Source organism: Salvelinus fontinalis, chromosome 7 (assembly GCF_029448725.1).
Source record: "Salvelinus fontinalis isolate EN_2023a chromosome 7, ASM2944872v1, whole genome shotgun sequence".
NCBI classification, from domain to species: Eukaryota; Metazoa; Chordata; class Actinopteri; order Salmoniformes; family Salmonidae; genus Salvelinus; species Salvelinus fontinalis.
In genome coordinates, this window is record NC_074671.1 from 59,618,653 (window position 1) to 59,637,805 (window position 19,153).

Here is a 19,153-nt window from a genome sequence, read left to right on the forward strand (position 1 = left end):
AGTATTGAATTTCAAGCACAGATTCAACTACAAAGACCAGGAAGCTTTTCGAAAGCCTCATAAAGAAGGGCAGTGATTGGTAGATGGGTAACAATAACAAATCAGACAATGAATATCTCTTTAATCATGGTCAAGTTAATAATTATGCTGTGGATTATGTATTAAATCACCGTCCTTCTGAACTGAGATTCAGGACAGGAATGAAACTGAATAGGGATGTTACCATGAGGTCATTGGTGATTTTAAAACAGTTACAGAGTTCAATGGATGTGATGGGAGAAAACTGAGGATGGATTAACAACATTGTAGTGACTCCATGATAATTACTTAAATGACAGTGAAAATAATACAAATATACAGAAAAAAAGATTCCAAGTAAGGCATCTTGTATGCAACAAGGCACTAAAGTAATACTGAAAAAAAAATATATATACTGCAAAGGAATACACTTTTTGGCCTGAATGCAAATCCCCAAATGTTTGGGGCAAATCCAACCCAAAACATTAAAACATTTCAGGATAAAAATAAACAGGATGGAGCTAAGTACAGGCAAAGTCCTAAAGAAAAACCTGGTTCAGTCTGATTTACACCAGACACTGGGAGAGGAATTCACCTTTCAGCAAGACAATAACCTACAACACAAAGCCAAATCTACACTGGAGTTGCTTATTAAGAAGACTGTAAATGTTACTGCGTGGCCAAGTTACAGTTTTGACTTAAATCTGTTTTAAAAAACATAATTTTGCAAAGCACTGTACATGTGGTTCTATTTTGTTTATAATAACCCTGCTGTCTGTCTGTCTGTCTGCCTGTGTTTCTGTTTCTGGAAGGCCAGGGATTTACACAACGTGCTGACAGCTGAGGGAATGTCCTTGGAGCCTGGCTGCACGTGGCACTAAAACTCTCGTAAAGTCCCTCTCCCTTTCTCTCCGTTCTCCCTCTTTTTTCACACGTTTATCTCACACTCTGTCCATGATAAGGCCCCAGCTCAAAGTCCCCCTGCACATGCCATTCAGAACTCGGTGAACTCTGAACTCGGTGACCTCTGGAATACAGCGTATTTGGTGTTTTATAAGTGATGATGTAATGTGTTCAGATGGCTGGAGAGGAGGAACACGATCATGTAAGATAAAGGTGTGAAAACAGACATACCACCTAGTGGAACAGGGCCATCGGCCAAATACTGGAAAAGAAGAGTGGGACCTGTTGTATTAGGGGTTGGGTGAGGCAAGAGCAACAGAATGTCTAGTAATCTGATCATTGGCAAATGAGTGAAGGAGTAGATGTTCTATTGGGCTTTTGATACAATCATTTCAGGTCTCCCGCGTAAAAGACTAGCCTGACTTCAATGGGACTTCCTGGATAAATAAATAAAAAGCCAATAATGGTTATAAATACTAGCATGGCCAGTGGCCACCTGCCAATCACCTCGGATACAGACAGTATCATCATATCATTATTATCTCTGTCATATTATTATTATAATCTCACGCTGTTCTTTTGTTATTGTAAATGAGCATCAAGTTCAAGACACTTGACCCTCTGGGCTCTTTAGTCATCCTAAACCTGTTATGATGACTAGGCCGGTCTTACATGTGCATATGGGTTGAAGTGAGGTCCTCTATGTGTACTGATGCACCACCTGGAGCACACTGTAATTCTGTCTCTCTGGCCTCTAGGTAAGTGATACTAGTACATTGCTACTTCTATGTACAATCTCGAACGTAGTTTGTGGATCTATTTTCAAACTACTGGCTCAGTAAAAGTGCCCTTTGGGTACGAGGGAGTTCTATAGGTATTCATTATGATAATATTATGATAATACCTGGCTGACAGATAAACCGTCCATATTGTATTCAGTTCACACATGCAATATGTATCAGAGACACTGAGAAGGCGGAGGAGAGAGGGGATCAGAACCCATGACAACGCCAGAGCCTAGCACTGAGACACACACACACACACACAAACACACACACACACACACAGTGTGTTAGCTGTAGTCATGCCGACATATCTAATGAAGCAGAGCTTTTCTGTTAGCTGCTCCCCATGGGCCCGGTTATGGCAGCCTCTAATTCATTGTTACGTTCCCCAGTTTCTGTGTTCTGTTTTGTATTTGAGTGTGTGTTTCAGGAGATGGCTTCCTGAAGTACTCCCCAACCAGCTGTTTGGTCAACCCCAGGCTAATTGGTGATTGGAGCTGACCCCGCCCCCTCGTCAAGAAGCAGCTGACTCTAATCACCATTGCCACCTGAAGATAAAAGCCAGTGTTCTGCCCAAGAGAAGAGGGGAGAGAGGAGAGACTTGGAGATTGAGACTTGGAGATTGAGACTTGGAGATTGAGACTTGGAGATTGAGACTTGGAGATTGAGACTTGGAGATTGAGACTTGGAGATTGAGACTTGGAGATTGAGACTTGGAGATTGAGACTTGGAGATTGAGACTTGGAGATTGAGACTTGGAGATTGAGAGAGAAATTAGATTGTGATATAGTGTTGGTTGTGTATCAGAAAGTGTGGCATGTACTGTTGTTGTTGTTAGCAGTTCTGTTGTTGTTGGTAGCAGTTTTTCTATGTCCTGTGTTTGTGAGTGTTTGTGAAATCGTTAATAATTACTCTGTTTCGTTTGTTCCCAGGGGGGAAGGAGAAGGCACTTTGGGAGTGCTTAGGCAAGAGGCCCGAGGGCATACATATACCCGTAGTATATTTACTGTCTAGGCACACTAGGTAAGACCTGGGCGGACCACCCCCTGTATTTTGGTTAGGGCACCAGACGGTGTTAAGTTAGGTAAGTTAAGTGGGTAGGCAGGTTAGATAGGAGAGGGGGAACTTTGATATTTACTTTCTTTGCTTTGGTTCCGTCCAGCCCCTTTTCCCCATATTACCGTGTAAGAAAATAAATCCAAGTAAACGGTAAAATCTGCTTTTGTGTCATCCTTGCTCGCACCTACAGTCCATACCTCTTGCACTTCAGAGAGTTGAGTTGTAGCAGGGAGTTGCGTTCCCTCTTCTCAGAGGCGTGCGTAACATTCATCAATATTCTATTCTCCCATTTAGTCATCTTCTCTGCTAATCATTTTTCTCCATGGAATTTGACTATTTCATAAGGGTAATTTTTTTAATGTAAGTTTCTATCAATATTATTTAACAAAAATCTTAAGGATTTGTTGAATTATTTGTTATTTTAACATTATGTTTACCCATGTGTGTGTTCAAACAGATTAATGAATCAATAAAGAATTAAAGAATTAGGCGACAAAGAGTTATGAAGCCAAACTCTCCAACATGCCTCTGGTCTCAGCAACAGGATGTAATCCAGACCAAAGAGGCCTGGAGGGGTTTTCTCCCTTACGTTTACCCCAGATCCCCTTTAACATTTTTATCAGCCATACTGAATTCAAACCAATTAAAAATGGGATTATTAAAACAGTGTGGGGCTGAAGATGCATCAGGCATACCAGCTGAATCAAAGTGTCCACAGGAAAACATGGAGACTTTCCTATAGCTGCAGTGGACCAAGTCATACTGAACAACTGTGAGATGGTCGGTTCTGCTGACTTTTTAAAAGGTAAATGAATGACTATTAAATTATGCTGACACCAATCTAAAATATAATTTCTCCATCCAGAAATAAGTCACATATTGGTCCATTTGATCAGAAAGGTGTGCTATTTAGCAATAAGCATTATCACCTGTAGCCCAACTGATGCAGCATAGTGTCAATAAAGAAATAGGCTGAAGCATAGTGTCAATAAAGAAATAGGCTGAAGCATAGTGTCAATAAAGAAATAGACTGAAGCATAGGGATGATAAAGAAATAGGCTGAAGCATAGTGTCAATAAAGAAATAGGTTGAAGCATAGTGTCAATAAAGAAATAGGCTGAAGTATAGTGTCAATAAAGAAATAGGCTGAAGCATAGTGTCAATAAAGAAATAGGCTGAAGCATAGTGTCAATAAAGAAATAGGCTGAAGCATAGTGTCAATAAAGAAATAGGTTGAAGCATAGTGTCAATAAAGAAATAGGCTGAAGTATAGTGTCAATAAAGAAATAGGCTGAAGCATAGTGTCAATAAAGAAATATGCTGAAGCATAGTGTCAATAAAGAAATAGGCTGAAGCATAGTGTCAATAAAGAAATAGGTTGAAGCATAGTGTCAATAAAGAAATAGGTTGAAGAATAGTGTCAATAAAGAAATAGGCTGAAGCATAGTGTCAATAAAGAAATAGGCTGAAGTATAGTGTCAATAAAGAAATAGGCTGAAGCATAGGGATGATAAAGAAATAGACTGAAGCATAGGGTTGATAAAGAAATAGACTGAAGCATAGGGATGATAAAGAAATAGACTGAAGCATAGGGATGATAAAGAAATAGACTGAAGCATAGGGATGATAAAGAAATAGACTGAAGCATAGGGTTTATAAAGAAATAGACTGAAGCATAGGGTTTTTATTTTTTATTATTATTATTTATTTTTTTTGTGCCCCTTTTCTTCCCAATTTTCGTGGTATCCAATTGCTAGTAATTACTATCTTGACTCATCGCTACAACTCCCGTACGGGCTCGGGAGAGACGAAGGTCGAAAGCCATGCGACCTCCGAAACGCAACCCAAACAAGCCGCACTGCTTCTTAACACAGCGCGCCTCCAACCCGGAAGCCAGCCGCACCAATGTGTCGGAGGAAACACCGTGCACATGGCTCCCTTGGTTAGCGCGCACTGCGCCCGGCCCGCCACAGGAGTCGCTGGTGCGCGATGAGACAAGGATATCCCTACCGGCCAAATCCTCCCTAACCCGGACGACGCTAGGCCAATTGTGCGTCGCCCCACGGACCTCCCGGTCGCGGCCGGCTGCGACAGAGCCTGGGCGCGAACCCAGCGTCTCTGGTGGCGCAGCTAGCGCTGCGATGCAGTGCCCTAGACCACTGCGCCACCCGGGAGGCCCAAGCATAGGGTTTATAAAGAAATAGACTGAAGCATAGGGATGATAAAGAAAAAGGCTGAAGCATAGGGTTTATAAAGAAATAGACTGAAGCATAGGGTTTATAAAGAAATAGACTGAACCATAGGGATGATAAAGAAATAGACAGAAGCATAGGGATGCTAAGAAATAGACTGAAGCATAGGGTTGATAAAGAAATTGTAACGTCCTGACCAGAGTTCGTATGTGTTTTGCTTGTTTAGTGTTGGTCAGGACGTGAGCTGGGTGGGAATTCTATGTTGTGTGTCTAGTTTGTCTGTTTCTATGTTGGGTTAAATGTGTTGCCTGATATGGTTCTCAATTAGAGGCAGGTGTTTGACGTTTCCTCTGATTTAGAACCATATTAAGGTAGGCTGTTCTCACTGTTTGTTTGTGGGTGATTGTTCCTGTGTCAGTGTTGGTGCTACACGGGACTGTGACGGTTAGTGTGTTTTGTCAGTTTGTATAGTGTCTTGTTTTGTTTGATTAAATTCATTATGTCTAATTACCACGCTGCACATTGGTCCTCTGATCCTTCTCGCCTCTCCTCGTCCGAGGAGGAGGAAGAGCTAGACTGCCGTTACAGAAATAGACTGAAGCATAGGGTTGATAAAGAAATAGACTGAACCATAGGGATGATAAAGAAATAGACTGAAGCATAGGGTTGATAAAGAAATAGGCTGAAGCATAGGGATGATAAAGAAATAGACTGAAGCATAGGGATGATAAAGAAGTAGACTGAAGCATAGGGATGATAAAGAAATCGACTGAAGCATAGGGTTTATAAAGAAATAGGCTGAAGCATAGGGATGATAAAGAAATAGACTGAAGCATAGGGTTTATAAAGAAATAGACTGAAGCATAGGGTTGATAAAGAAATAGACTGAAGCATAGGGATGATAAAGAAATAGACTGAAGCATAGGGTTTATAAAGAAATAGACTGAAGCATAGGGTTGCCTATCTGCATTTACACTATTAGGCTAATCATGATGCTAAAAGTTAGCAATATATTGATGACTTCAATGTCACAAAAAAAACTCTGGTTTAAACACTATAATGTAGTGTTTCACTTAACCCCAGTCTTCCTTACAGTATGTGCTCATGGTGAACCGTGGAGACTAAATCATGTTGCCTCTAAAAGCTCTGGTGCAGCTTGCTCAGTTCGCTCATAGATGTAGGTGTGATACTCCACTTTTAACAATGGCCATTAAAACTGCTTTCAAATGTGTTTTCCCGGCGGGCCCCGGCACAATTTAACCCTTGACCTTAAATCCCCTGGTACCCAACTGATATCAGGGCTGACCAATCAGAGATCTGGGTGCCTTGCTTTCTTCCGTTACCATAGCAACACCCTCCATAGCTGGGTTCAGAAGAACGGGGGGGGGGGGGGGATTTACAGTGGCTCTGTTGAGCTCTGTCAATATAGATGAAAGCCAAATCGATATGGTACGAAGGGATTTCACAGCTCACTGAGGCGTGTGGATCAGCCAGCAAGCAGCCAGTGCCCAGTACACATACCATCTGGGTCAGAGAGCTGCACTGAACCATTACACACACACACACACACACACACACACACACACACACACACACACACACACACACACACACACACACACACACACACACACACACACACACACACACACACCACACACCACACACGCCACAGGTTGCATATACACACTGATAGCTAGGCACACACTCAAACTAATGCTAAAGCCAAACAAAAAAGGTCATATGGGCACGCGCACACCAAAGCACACACTCCCTGCAGAGCAGATAAAGACTAACACAGTGCGCTGACCCGTGAATAACCAGAGAAGCACTGCAGTCTTCTGCCATTAATTAGACACCTACTAATTAATGAGGAGCCACACACTGCTTCACAAAGGAACTACTGAGATAAACACACCCCCACGGCCACCCAGCAGCCTGGCTTAACTCATATGTAAACAACAACAATAAAGAAATACAAGATTGTTATCCCTCCTCTGGTTATTGACATTTTATTTGTAAATGTCAGAAATTCGGGAAGCAACAACCATTCTTCCACAAGAGCAAGGAGAGGAATCAGCTCAGCTGTCTGTCTTGATCAAATCCCCAAAAAGCCCATGTTTAGTTCCTTGTTAAATCTTATTAATGAAATTCCTACTGAAGAACACAAGGCTAGAAGAGTAAAAGGTTTGACTCCATTACCATGTAAATACTAAGCAGAATAATTGCAAATGGCATTACAATGTTTGTTACTATACTGCAGGGTTCCCCAACTAGCACGGTTTTATTTGGCCCCCCAAGTTTTCTGAGCAAAAATACGATTTTGTTTTATTTTTTACATTGTCATTGTTGGACATAAACGACTTTAAAAACACCAGGAAATCAGATCCAATTGATTTTAATTTTGGAAATCTGTTCCCAAGTATTCCCACGCATAATACAGAGACATGATTGTATACAAATGTAAGCAAGGTTTGAAATTATTATGTTTCAGTCAAATATTGTATCTGTCTGGGATTCTTGCAGTCAATTTCCAGTCTACAATTGATCTATAATTATGTTCTGGCTCCCCGACCATCCGCTCAAGAAAGAAATAGTCCCGCGGCTCAATCTAGTTGATGATCCATGCTATACTGCTATAAACGCTTGACTCCATTACCATGTAAATACTAAGCAGAATAAATACAAATACAAACGTCATTATAATGTTGTTACTATAGTATACTGTGTACACAGGTACAGTATTTATAAGATCAGTTATCATTGTTTCCTCCTTGGCACTTAATTGATCAATCAATGTCACAGGTTGGCTGGAGAATGCACATGCATCCAATCAATCAGCACCCAATCAATCCAATCAAATAAGCTCCTATCTGGACAGCAATTGACTAATTCAATGCTTCAGATGGTACAGAACGGAGTAGGCTGACCACATACAGACCTGATGCCTGTTATCACTCCTGAATTACACCTGATAAGACCAGCCAATGCATTAGTCCAATTAAGAACCAATGCCTTCAGACATTCACTTTCATGTGAATACCTGAGTAGTAATGAATTCGGTTCAGCCACACAGATTTTCTTTCAGCCATCAAACCTATGAGGTGTTGTACTGACTCAAACAATGTTTGAAGGGAAAATGGCAAGTTCAATTTACAGTGGCTCTGAAGAGATTTGTCAAAAGAATTTCAATCAATCAAACTATTGATTGATTGATTGATCAATTGATTGATACAGAAAGTTGCTCCTTTGGAAGGTCAACAAGTGTTTGACAGTCCAGATAAGTCTCTGACCTAAACATATGGTCCAACGGTAATCCCAAGACACCCTCAAAGCCTTTACATGCTCACACACATGCAGGACAAGAAGTATGTTAGTGGCCTTGTAACTACAATGTCATGTTAGTGTCTGTGCATTTGTTTTAGTATTCATATGTAGACTCATTTCTTTTGGCCATGTGACCTGACTAGAAAAAGTGTGTGTGTGTACGTGTGTGTATGAATATACTGTGTATCCTCTGTATATATATGTGTATGTGTCTACTGTGTATGTGTATATATGTACAGTATGTTTAAATATGCATATTCACACTTTTACTTTCCCATTTTGCTCATGCAAAAACAATCAGTGATCAAACCATCATATCATTGTAACTAGAGGAGACAGCAGCACATCATCAGAAGCCAGTTCCAAATATTACAATTGACGATTTTGTGATGTGCAACACATTTTACCACTGTTTACTTACACACATTGGTTGAATTATAATTTCCTCCTCGGTCCTCACTGACAGAGAAAGAGTCACGACATCAGCCTCATCAGTCCTACAGTAGGCCAGTAGGTATTCTTCACACACTTCAGGTCTGTTTGGATCCGGCAAAATGACTCTGTCATGGCCGACTCTTCCGCTTGAGCTGCCGTTAGCGCAGACCAGAAGGTCTGGAGAGGTACATCACATGCAGCTATCTTTGTCCTTCTCCTGACTGCCGTGGCTGATCCACAGCTGATGAGGTTTAGCACACAAGTGTGTGTGTCTACGTACTAGCACGGAGCTCCGGCTTGACCCATTCTCTATCCGCCTGGTTTCTGATAAACCACAGCCCATAGCACGGTGACAGCACCCCCGGGCAGCGTACTCACGCAGGCAGGCAGACAGAGGCACGGAGGCATTCGATCGGCATAACAGAGACACTTGGGGTCACTGATGCTGACAGAGTAGGCCTCCTTATCAAGTGGGTAGATAGATCGAAACACATACAAGCATTCCGATGCACATATGTTTTGTCCAATTGAATATGTATATTCACACATACGGACGGACGGATGCACACATGCATACACACACACACACACACACACACACATGCATACACGCACACACACATGCATACATGCATACACGCACACACAAACATGATCTATACTCACTCAATACATAAACCTTGGAATAACTTATTTTTCTCATTATTGTATTAACAGCTGTAAAGCTTCTTTATCACAATCACCCTTTTTGATTAAACAGACACCCTTATCGTATGCTAAATGTTTTATTAACAGAATATGATATGGAGATAAGTATTTATATAACGTTGAGGGTGTAGTGTGTTTCAATAGTCAATGTGTCAACAAGATGAATGTTTGACCCAGAGTTCCATAGTTCCAGCTTGTATAAGACATATGTTGATGATCGTACGCATGATCACCCCAGTCAACCTGGCCCATTGGGAAGTGGTTAGTGATACGCTTCATGGGACTGTGAATACATGCTTGACAAAGAGATGGAAGTCATCACTGAACAAAATTACAAATAACAAACAAGCACATTTATTTCCCTCTTAATTATTGACAAATTGTACATTTTTGTTGTAACCTTCTTTCATATCAAGTTGCAGCAATAAGTATGTTTTAAAGGTGATTTGAAAAGTGGTTCTCTGGCAAAGACGCTCTCTGTCCTCCAAAATGGGAGAAGAGGTACATATTGCATATTATGAATTTTTGCTTGTTTGTTTGATATTTGTATGTTATTTATTTCAATCTGTGTTTTTTATTCATGTTTTTGCCAAATGAGACAGAGAAGTTGCAGATTGCACCTCTAAATTGTGTTCAGGTGATTCCTTTCTTTATGAAATACTATTTAAGTATTAGAAAAAGCAACTTTGCTGCTGTGTTAAGGAAATGTTGTTGCATTTTAGAATGACCCAAGTACAACTCCTTGACATAATGGTGTGGTGCTAAAGTCTGGCTGAGCTAAGGAGCCGGGTATATACAGCTGGGTAGGCTGTAGTTTGAGTTTATTATTTTATGTTTTTATTGTCACATACTGGCGCCAGGAAGGGAATTTAAGGATTTTGGGCACTGGCCAGCCAGGTTAGTAGAATGACATTTCTACTAGCCCAGGTGACATTCTCTGTAGCCAAGGGTCCAAAAGCCCAGTCTGAAAAGCACTGGCTATGGGCTAGCTTCATTTCCATCCCTGGTCGGCGGTGTTGCTGCTTATCAATTTGGATGGACCAAAATGTTGTTTCTTGAAGAGAAGAGACCTTTAGATTTCCTCACAAAATCTATTACAAATTCATTTACATTAACTCTGCCTTAATAAATCACATATTGTAGCCTACCAATAAACATCTGGGCTTCATACCAGAGCATTGCATCTCATAGTGAATATTGATGGTATTTGGTTAGGCAGCTTTCAGATTTTATACTAATTTCATTTAAATATCTATGCTCCAGCTCGTGATGCCTTTCCAAATGTTTTCACATGCAAATTCACATATTTAAAATATTGACATTTTTTAAACAACATTCTGCATCAAAAATAGGCTAGCCTACCATACAACTTTGTTAATTTAGAAGCTGCCTGCAATGAAATGTAGTAGGCTAGGCTACTATTGGTGTTAGCTATTGCATGTAGTAGCCTGCTTTTGGTGTTAGGCTATTGCATGTAGTAGCCTACTTTTGGTGTTAGGCTATTGCATGCGTTAGACAAATGCAGAGAACTAATTAATCCATTGCAACAAATGTAGCCAATACAATGCACAGTAAGTAATAGTAACTTCACACAGATAAAACAAAACAGAAAATAAGAATAGGCTAAACTACAGTAATGAAATCAAAAACAATGGATTTAAAAGTGACACCCGGATGTGGGAATTTACCTTAGAAATAACATGAATGTCCCCTCTCTCCTTCGGAATCTCCCTGGTCCCAAACTCTGAGCAACTGTCTGCTTCTCACGCGGATTTTGCTCAGTGATGGCGCACGGAATTATCAAAGAGACCTTCGAGGAAATCTTCGGGTAATTAGACAGAAGACCATGGCTAGTCACCCGCTTCACACGCTCGTGTAATTGTGCCTTGAAGGTGAAGTCCTAAAGATATGTATTCTTCCAATAATAACGAGTCAGTGACATGCCAAAATATGTAACGCATACGCCAAATTCCTCAAACCATCGGTGTCTGTACGCGGTCAACGATTGTTCGCTATGTTCGTATCTTGCCTTGCTTCATTTGCACGTTATCTCTCTGCAGCCAGCGCACGGGTTGGCGGTTGGTTGGCGCGCGCCTCACGGATTATTGCCCGGCCCCCTCGTGCTTTCCAATACCTTGACACATTGTTATGGCTTTCTCCCTTTATTTTTACGAGTGACCCGCGGCCAAGTTATTAGTCTACACATAATTACAAATCTGTGCAACTGGAGTCAAGTAAACGTGTCTGCTGCTGATTGCAAATTGACACACTTGGTCTTGGCAATATGACAGCTCCCCACACACTCACTCAGTAACATATGACTGAAGGCAGTTCACTTACTGTAGCCAAATAATCATTTTACATGAATTACATTTTTTGTTAGCATACTTTATGGCTTGCAAGCATGACAGGTCAACGTTAGCCTGTATTTAGGTTAGGTATCTATAGATGGTTCATGTGTGTGTCCCATCTCCTATGTACTATATTATAAACTGGGTGGTTTGAGCCCTGAACGCTGATTGACTGACAGCCATGATATATCAGACCTATACCACGGGTATGAAAAAACATTTATTTCTACAGCTCTAGTTATGTTGGTAACCATTTATTAATAGCAGTAAGGCACCTCGGGGGTTTGTGATATATGGCCAATATACATACCATGGCTAGCTAAGGGCTGTGTCCAGGAACTCCGCGTTGTGTTGTGCATAAGAGCAGACCTTAGCTGTGGTATATTGGCCATATACCACACCTTCTCAGGCCTTATTACTTAAATACACACACACACACACACACACACACACAGGCCCCTACACATACCCAACACTGTGAACAGTTTGATAAACAAACTGTGGTCTTTCTCAGAGTTGAATCCTCACTCTCTCAGTGTGGGAGTCTCTGACTGCATCTGTGTGGACTGGAGTGTGCTGCTAGCTGGTCTTGCTGGGACCGGAGCTGAAAGAAGAGAGAAGTGTTATCCTAATTACATTTAACTGCCTGGTGTAATCTGCTTCATCTGTTTCAACTAGAGACAAGGGTCTAATTGTGTCCCCCGCAGACGGTGGCAGGGTGGGGGCCGCTCCCTACCAGCCAGCAGCCTGACCCATGACCAGAGAGAATCAGCCAGAGTCAGGAGACTCTCCCCAGGGATACAGGCTTCTTATGAACCTCCCATTCCTCTGACTTACATCTAGACATGTGTTAAAGCACATGTGGTTATGATAAAGCCATCCGTATGGGGTTATGATAGGTTAGGGTAGGCCGATTCTGCTCCTACTGCTGCAGGGTGACAGATACTGTATCTATACTGGAGCATATATAACCTAGCAAGCTTTAAACCCAACGCTGAAATGTAGGACTATTCCCTCATTGATTTGGGCTACTTTGTGTGGGAGAGAGAGCACCCAGCCTCAGGGTGTTTGACGAAGGAGAAATCCACCTGCAACTCCCCATTATCACTAGACCTGGGCTCTGAAGCACCCATTCAGTAGAAGCTCTGGTTGGACTGAGGGGGGATGAATACTTCACATCTATGATGACTAGATGACCTCTGCTTCAACAGCACCGTGCAAATCAAACTGATTGCCATAGCAATGGTCCTGGATAAAAGGGTCCGAGAACAATATTTCTATACCCGAAACACTTCTATCCAACCCTTATGCCTATCACAGAGTCCCTTACTGAGGATGAGGATTACAATATCAACCATCTCAATACCGATATGAACAAAATACAAAACTTATCTGCATTCTATTGTATAGATGTTGATGTTTATATCATGTGTGGACAGTAACACTGAGACAAATTCCTTGCAACTACTTGTTGCATGGCAATAACATTTTCTCATTAATTGAGATTCTGATTAATTACAAAAGGTGTTATATAAAGATTCACATGATCTAAATTGATTGGATAAGGGTGTCCTTGTCCTCGCCTGCCTGTCAACATGTAAGTCCAATACAAAGGACTACACCACAGTGTGTGTGTGTGATATCGATCTTGTATTTATTTATTTACTGTTGTTAACAAATGAGTTATGCCAGGCTGCTGGGTGGCCGTGGAGGTGTGTTTATCTCAGTAGTTCCTTTGTGAAGCAGTGTGTGGCTCTGCATTAATTAGTAGGTGTCTAATGGCAGAGGACTGCAGTGCTTCTCTGGTTAATCACGTGTCAGCACATTGAATTAGTCTCATCTGCTCTGCAGGGAGTGTGTGAGAGTGTGTTAGTGACGACACCATGGTATTTCAGGTATGGTGCACTGTGTGTATGATACGTTGGAAAAGCGCTTTACAACTGAAGTTGCAGTTGTGGTAGCCTATGTCCTGTGCAGTATGTTCATGCCTACACATGTGGTCACATGTCCAGACAACTCGGAGACATCCAGGGATACAGCTATTCATTAGGTTTCACTTCCCTGTCAACTCCTTGAAAAGATGAACCATGACATTCCATCATGTTTTAGTCAATTTGAAACACCTGCTCCCCTCAGAATCAGAACTGATTGGCACTCCCTGCAATCCCTGGTCGTCGATGTATAGAATAGGCCTTAGCTACAGTATGCCATGCGTCTGTATACCAAGCATCTGTCTGTGTACCCTGCTCTGTCTCTCTGTACCCATGCCATGGTGGAATTTCATAGGAGAGGGCTCTAGAGTGTATTCATATGTGTCTTGTGATCAGACAGTCTATTCGAGGTAGACTGAGCGATATGGTGCACAAAGTAAACAGCATAGTGGGTCAATTTCCGCAACAAATAAGAGCTTTGAAGCGCGAGGCTAAACTTCTCTGCTGTTTTGGTCTCGTACCTACCACACTATAGCAGAGTGAAGCGAACCCTCGCACAGTCGCAGATACCGTGTGTGACTGTGTGAGAGTCAGGGGCGAAAATCTGATATCAACCTTGGAGGGGACAATTACATGAAATTTTCTCAGGAGCAATTCCTGAGGGGGACAACAAAAGTAGTGCTGTAACACATAGCCTACGTTGTAATATGTTAAATGTATATTGAGGGACCATAATCACTACTACTGGATAATTGTTAGGTACAGTAGTTAACTGAAGGGTTGTCCCAACTTGTTTAAATCATTATAATACTACTACTAATAATAGTTATAGCAGTGTTCCTTATCAGTCCAGTATGTATGCAGGTATTCGTACTTACAACCAGCAATATCAAGAAAGGCCATTAGGCGGCAATGGTACTGTACACTGTATGGGTGTAGTTTTCATAAATACAATGAACATGGTGTGATCTCATCGTAAAGAATCTTCATTGAGAACCATCACAAAGTTGGTCTCCTGTCACGTTCCTGACCTATTTCTGTTAGTTTGTTATATGTGTTAGTTGGTCAGGACGTGAGTTTGGGTGGGCATTCTATGTTTTCTGTTTCTATGTTGGTTTTTGGGTTGCCTGGTATGGCTCTTAATTAGAGGCAGGTGTTTGGCGTTCCTCTAATTAAGAGTCATATTTAGGTAGGCGTTGTCACAGTGTTCGTTGTGGGTGATTGTCTTCCGTGTCTGTGTCTGTACACCACGCAGGACTGTTTACGGTTTGTTCGGTTTGTGTAGTCTATGTTCTCCTATCCGTGCGTTCTTCTTGTTTTATGTAAGTTCGTCGTTTAGGTCTGTCTACACCGTTTGTTGTTTTTGTTAGTTTAGTCAAGTTCGTGTTTTCGTTAATAAAATATGTCATTTCACTACGCTGCGCCTTGGTTCCCTCAATACTCCTCCTCTTCAGATGAAGAGGAGGAGGACTGCCGTTACATCTCCGTATTGAATTGACCTTTTAATTTGACTTTGTGATACATTTATATAGTCATTAAATATGTGCACCTGGCCTGAGTCTACTACAATATCTTTACAAGAACAAAAAGCTTAAAATAAGTACAGTTCTAAAAGCAAAATAACTACTTCAATGAAAAACCCAAATAAATCAAACAAAATATCCTTCAGTCAGTGTCTCAACTCTTCAAACAGCAGCTATGGACAAGTATGTCACACAAAGTATGCAATTTTAAATAAAATAACATGAAATAATAATAAGAATTTGTAAGTGTACTGTCATGTACTAAAAACTGAAAACTACTAAACAAAATAACAAATATCAATTACACCAGGGGTTCTCAAACAGGGGTCCATGGACTAATTGCAAGGTGTCCGTCAAATAAAATAAAGTGTAATGAACGTATTCAGTACCACAAGGTTTCCAGTAAGTTTACATATAATATAGAGGGGGTGGAGGTCCCTGAGGACCGCTCAAAACCTTGCCTGCCTTGCCTCAAAATATGCAGGGGTTCCAGTACCCAAAAAAGGTTGAGAACCACTGCTATACACACTACTGAACAAAAGAACCGAACATATGTTTGCGGGTTTCAATGGATCCAACAAATTGCTGGCAGATATTTTCCCTCTTGAGACTGTCCAGCCTGTCTTTATGTACATTACAGACAACTACGCTGTTCAGTCTCTCTTGGCCCATGCTAGCCCATAGCCAAGTCTTTAACCTGCGGAGTGCACTGAAACTCCTCTCAGCCTCACATGAACACACTGGCACCACAGACAAAATTCTGATCAGCACCTCAACTTGGTCAAACAACCCCCGCACCTCCACTGGAAGCCTCCTGAGGACCTCTGCTGCCTCTCAACTGCTGCTACAGGGGTATTTGTTGTGAAAGAGAGGGATCTGCACTGAAAGAGAATCTATGTTCAGCTCAGGGTACTGATCTAGAGACTCATCCAACTCGCCCGTGAGAAGCGCTCTTTCCAACTTTTGCAGGACGTTTAGACTGTCCTGGTCAAAACGGTCGCCAAACTGAACCTCCACACCATCCAACACTTAAAAAAATTCTGCCCTATAGTGATCCAATGCTTTGCCAGCAAATCGTCTTGAGTGCGTCTCAATGGATTCAATGGATTCAATAGAGTCAATCAAAGTTGTTGCTTTCTCATACAGTGCAAGGTAGCTTTCGTCATTTCTCTTGCCCCTAAGAGATGACCGCACACACTCGACTGCAGCCTGCATACCAGAGACAGGGTGTCGGAGACAACAGGCGAGTCCTCGTGAGGGACAAGGTCATGGTCAACATAACGCAGACAGACACTCTCCTGTTCAGCACCAGAGACATCTTGAGTACCATCAACAATTAATGAAAATTGTACAATCGGAAGAGACCTAATCTCAGCTGCAATGCCTCGAATGACTGTATTGGCCATGTTCAGAATTTAATTCTGTGCTTTGGGGCCTGTGTACATTGTGGTACGCTCTGTTAACCACTTCAGTAAAATGGGATCATCCTCTTCTGCCCTGAGTTTCAAAAGCTGGTATAAATTCCCACTGTCATCCGTGTGGCCTCTAAAGGCTTGTCCCTGTCTTACTACATGCCGCACCGAACTAACAATTTTCATCAAGCAATGCCTTGCGTCCTCCTGCTGTTTACTCCACGCGCTGGATAACTGGACACTGATTGGATTTAGCTGGTGTGCTGTTACAGTTACAAAGTGGCGGTGGGTTTGGCAGTTTTGATGTGCTGTGAATTTTTCAATGGCTTTTCTCCAGTTCCTAAATCCTGCACTAATGAAGGCAGAATCTGCTCTTTGGCCAAAAGATGGCTGGCTTGAAAACCCTTGGCTACAGTGAAAACACAACACTCCTTTTATTAATGGATTATAATGTAGCCAGGGGAAATTGCGAAACCATCTCTTGAAACGTCAACACTCTGTTGGCAAGAGTTTGCGGTTCTATAAATTGTGGGTTTGGCTGATATGGTTTTGTGCCATCACTGAGGTAACTGGACGATGCTGTGCCACTGTCCCCTATACTGGTGCTGCTGGCAACAAGGGTGACACCTGGTCCTGCCGTGGCTGTGACACTGTCCTCTGAAGTCTCTCTCCTTGGCTCTTTCCCTTTCACCACCCTCACTGACTCACAGTCTGACTCCTAGAAAAGAAATAAGGTGTTTGCTGTACTCCTAACTACCGGTACCCAAAACTACACAATTAATCACAACAGCAATACCATTGCCTTTAACAAATCTTAGTTTAGTCACCAGTTTAAGTTAAGAGTGGGGGTATCCATGGCATTTTCCAATTATGTCCCTATTTTACAAATCAAAAAAATTGAGAACCTTTCATAATGTTGCCAAACAAAGACTCAAACTTACCTGAGACTCCCTGTCTCTGCCAGTCTGTCCCTGCATATCTGTCCCCAACTCAGCTGTCTGTGTGCCATCTGTTGCCTGCTCTGCCTAATGACATCATTGTGAAACAGTTCCATTAGCATTTCACTTCTTTCTTATGAACATTTTATCAACTCGTCTTTGAGATATTAGGCTACTAGAGTTCTTACTTTGCGTTTTGGTGTACTGAAAAATACTCTGATGTCCGTCTTGTTACTTTTTTCTGACATTTTTCTACCTGGCTGGCCGGTCTAGCTGCACACACACACATTTACACAACACATGCTGCAACCTTTTGTAATTTTAACATAGTTTGTTTCATATTGGCTAGCTTCCAACAATAGCTGAATTTGCAAAGCTAGCGAGCACCAATTCCGTTTCTGTGGTGTTTGCTATAATCTTTGCTACCTGGTTAAATAAAGGTGAAAAAAAATAAAAAATCACTAGCGACAATTTAGCTTTTGCAACGAGACCATTAAATATATTTAAGACAATGGTATAAGAGAGTGTAGTTCTGTTCAGTTTGGACTTCAGTTTATCGCTAACCTTATCACAGGGACTTTGAAGCACTACAGCTGCATGCTAATCTTGGAATAAACTGACGATAGCAAATATTCCATCTTTGACGACGCCACATAAATGGAATAGGTACTAGCTAGCTTGATAGTTAATGTTTGCTTTAGTTTGCGCGTTAGCTCTGCAAATTCAGCTAGTGTGTGAACCCTGCAACATTAGAAAAATATATACATTGCTATGGCGCAATTGACTGAATTACCTCACGTCAGTTACGTACATCGAGTGCCTTTCGGACAGTAGATACGAACCCTCTATTACCTTGCAAGCTAAAGAACTGGCAGTGGATCAAACCATCGTGAGGCAAAGGGCGGGGGGGTCGCAATCTTGTGAAACTTAAAAACGCGCTATTAAGTGTCTATAATCAGCACAAGTGCTTTCATTGCGTATTATTAATATTATTGAAATTACATAGTTATGTTTACAGTGATATATTGGGGGGGACAAGTCATATTTTTCCCAGGATGGGGGGGTCGTGTCCCCCCCGTCCCCCCTGGGATTTCCGCCTATGGTGAGAGTGAGGTCTTGCATCTCGCTCATCTCAACATCTGCGGTGCTGCTCGTGGCAATGTCATTTTGCTGAGTCTATCTTCAAGGGAATAGTTTTTTTATGGCCATATGTAGTATAGGTAGTGTGTGACTTGACATGGCCACATTATCTCCCTGTAGTAGGGATCATGGGTTGACATGGCCACAGTATCTCCCTGTAGTAGTGATCATGGGTTGACATGGCCACAGTATCTCCCTGTAGTAGGGATCATGGGTTGACATGGCCACAGTATCTCCCTGTAGTAGTGATCATGGGTTGACATGGCCACAGTATCTCCCTGTAGTAGTGATCATGGGTTGACATGGCCACAGTATCTCCATGTAGTGAGGGATCATGGGTTGACATGGCCACAGTATCTCCCTGTGGTAGTGATCATGGGTTGACATGGCCACAGTATCTCCCTGTAGTAGTGATCATGGGTTGACATGGC

The 19,153-nt window shown here is 41.8% G+C and overlaps 1 protein-coding gene and 1 long non-coding RNA gene across 2 annotated transcripts in view; both read right to left on the reverse strand.

Annotated features, from left to right (window-relative positions):
• LOC129859925 (prolactin receptor-like) overlaps positions 1-11,702 on the reverse strand; it is a 55,396-nt gene extending 43,694 nt beyond the window's left edge. Inside the window, exon 1 of the mRNA XM_055930171.1 lies at positions 11,116-11,702. Coding sequence (XP_055786146.1) covers positions 11,116-11,129 — 14 coding nt within the window. The 5' untranslated portion in view covers positions 11,130-11,702. The remainder of the gene's footprint in view (positions 1-11,115) is intronic.
• A 5,484-nt stretch (positions 11,703-17,186) lies between these two features.
• On the reverse strand, positions 17,187-18,657 carry LOC129858862 (uncharacterized). The gene is made up of 3 exons (XR_008760105.1): positions 18,376-18,657; positions 17,586-17,669; positions 17,187-17,362 (listed from the first exon to the last, which is right to left on the reverse strand). It is a non-coding gene; the product is annotated as an uncharacterized LOC129858862 (long non-coding RNA).
• Between the last annotated feature and the right edge of the window lie 496 nt (positions 18,658-19,153).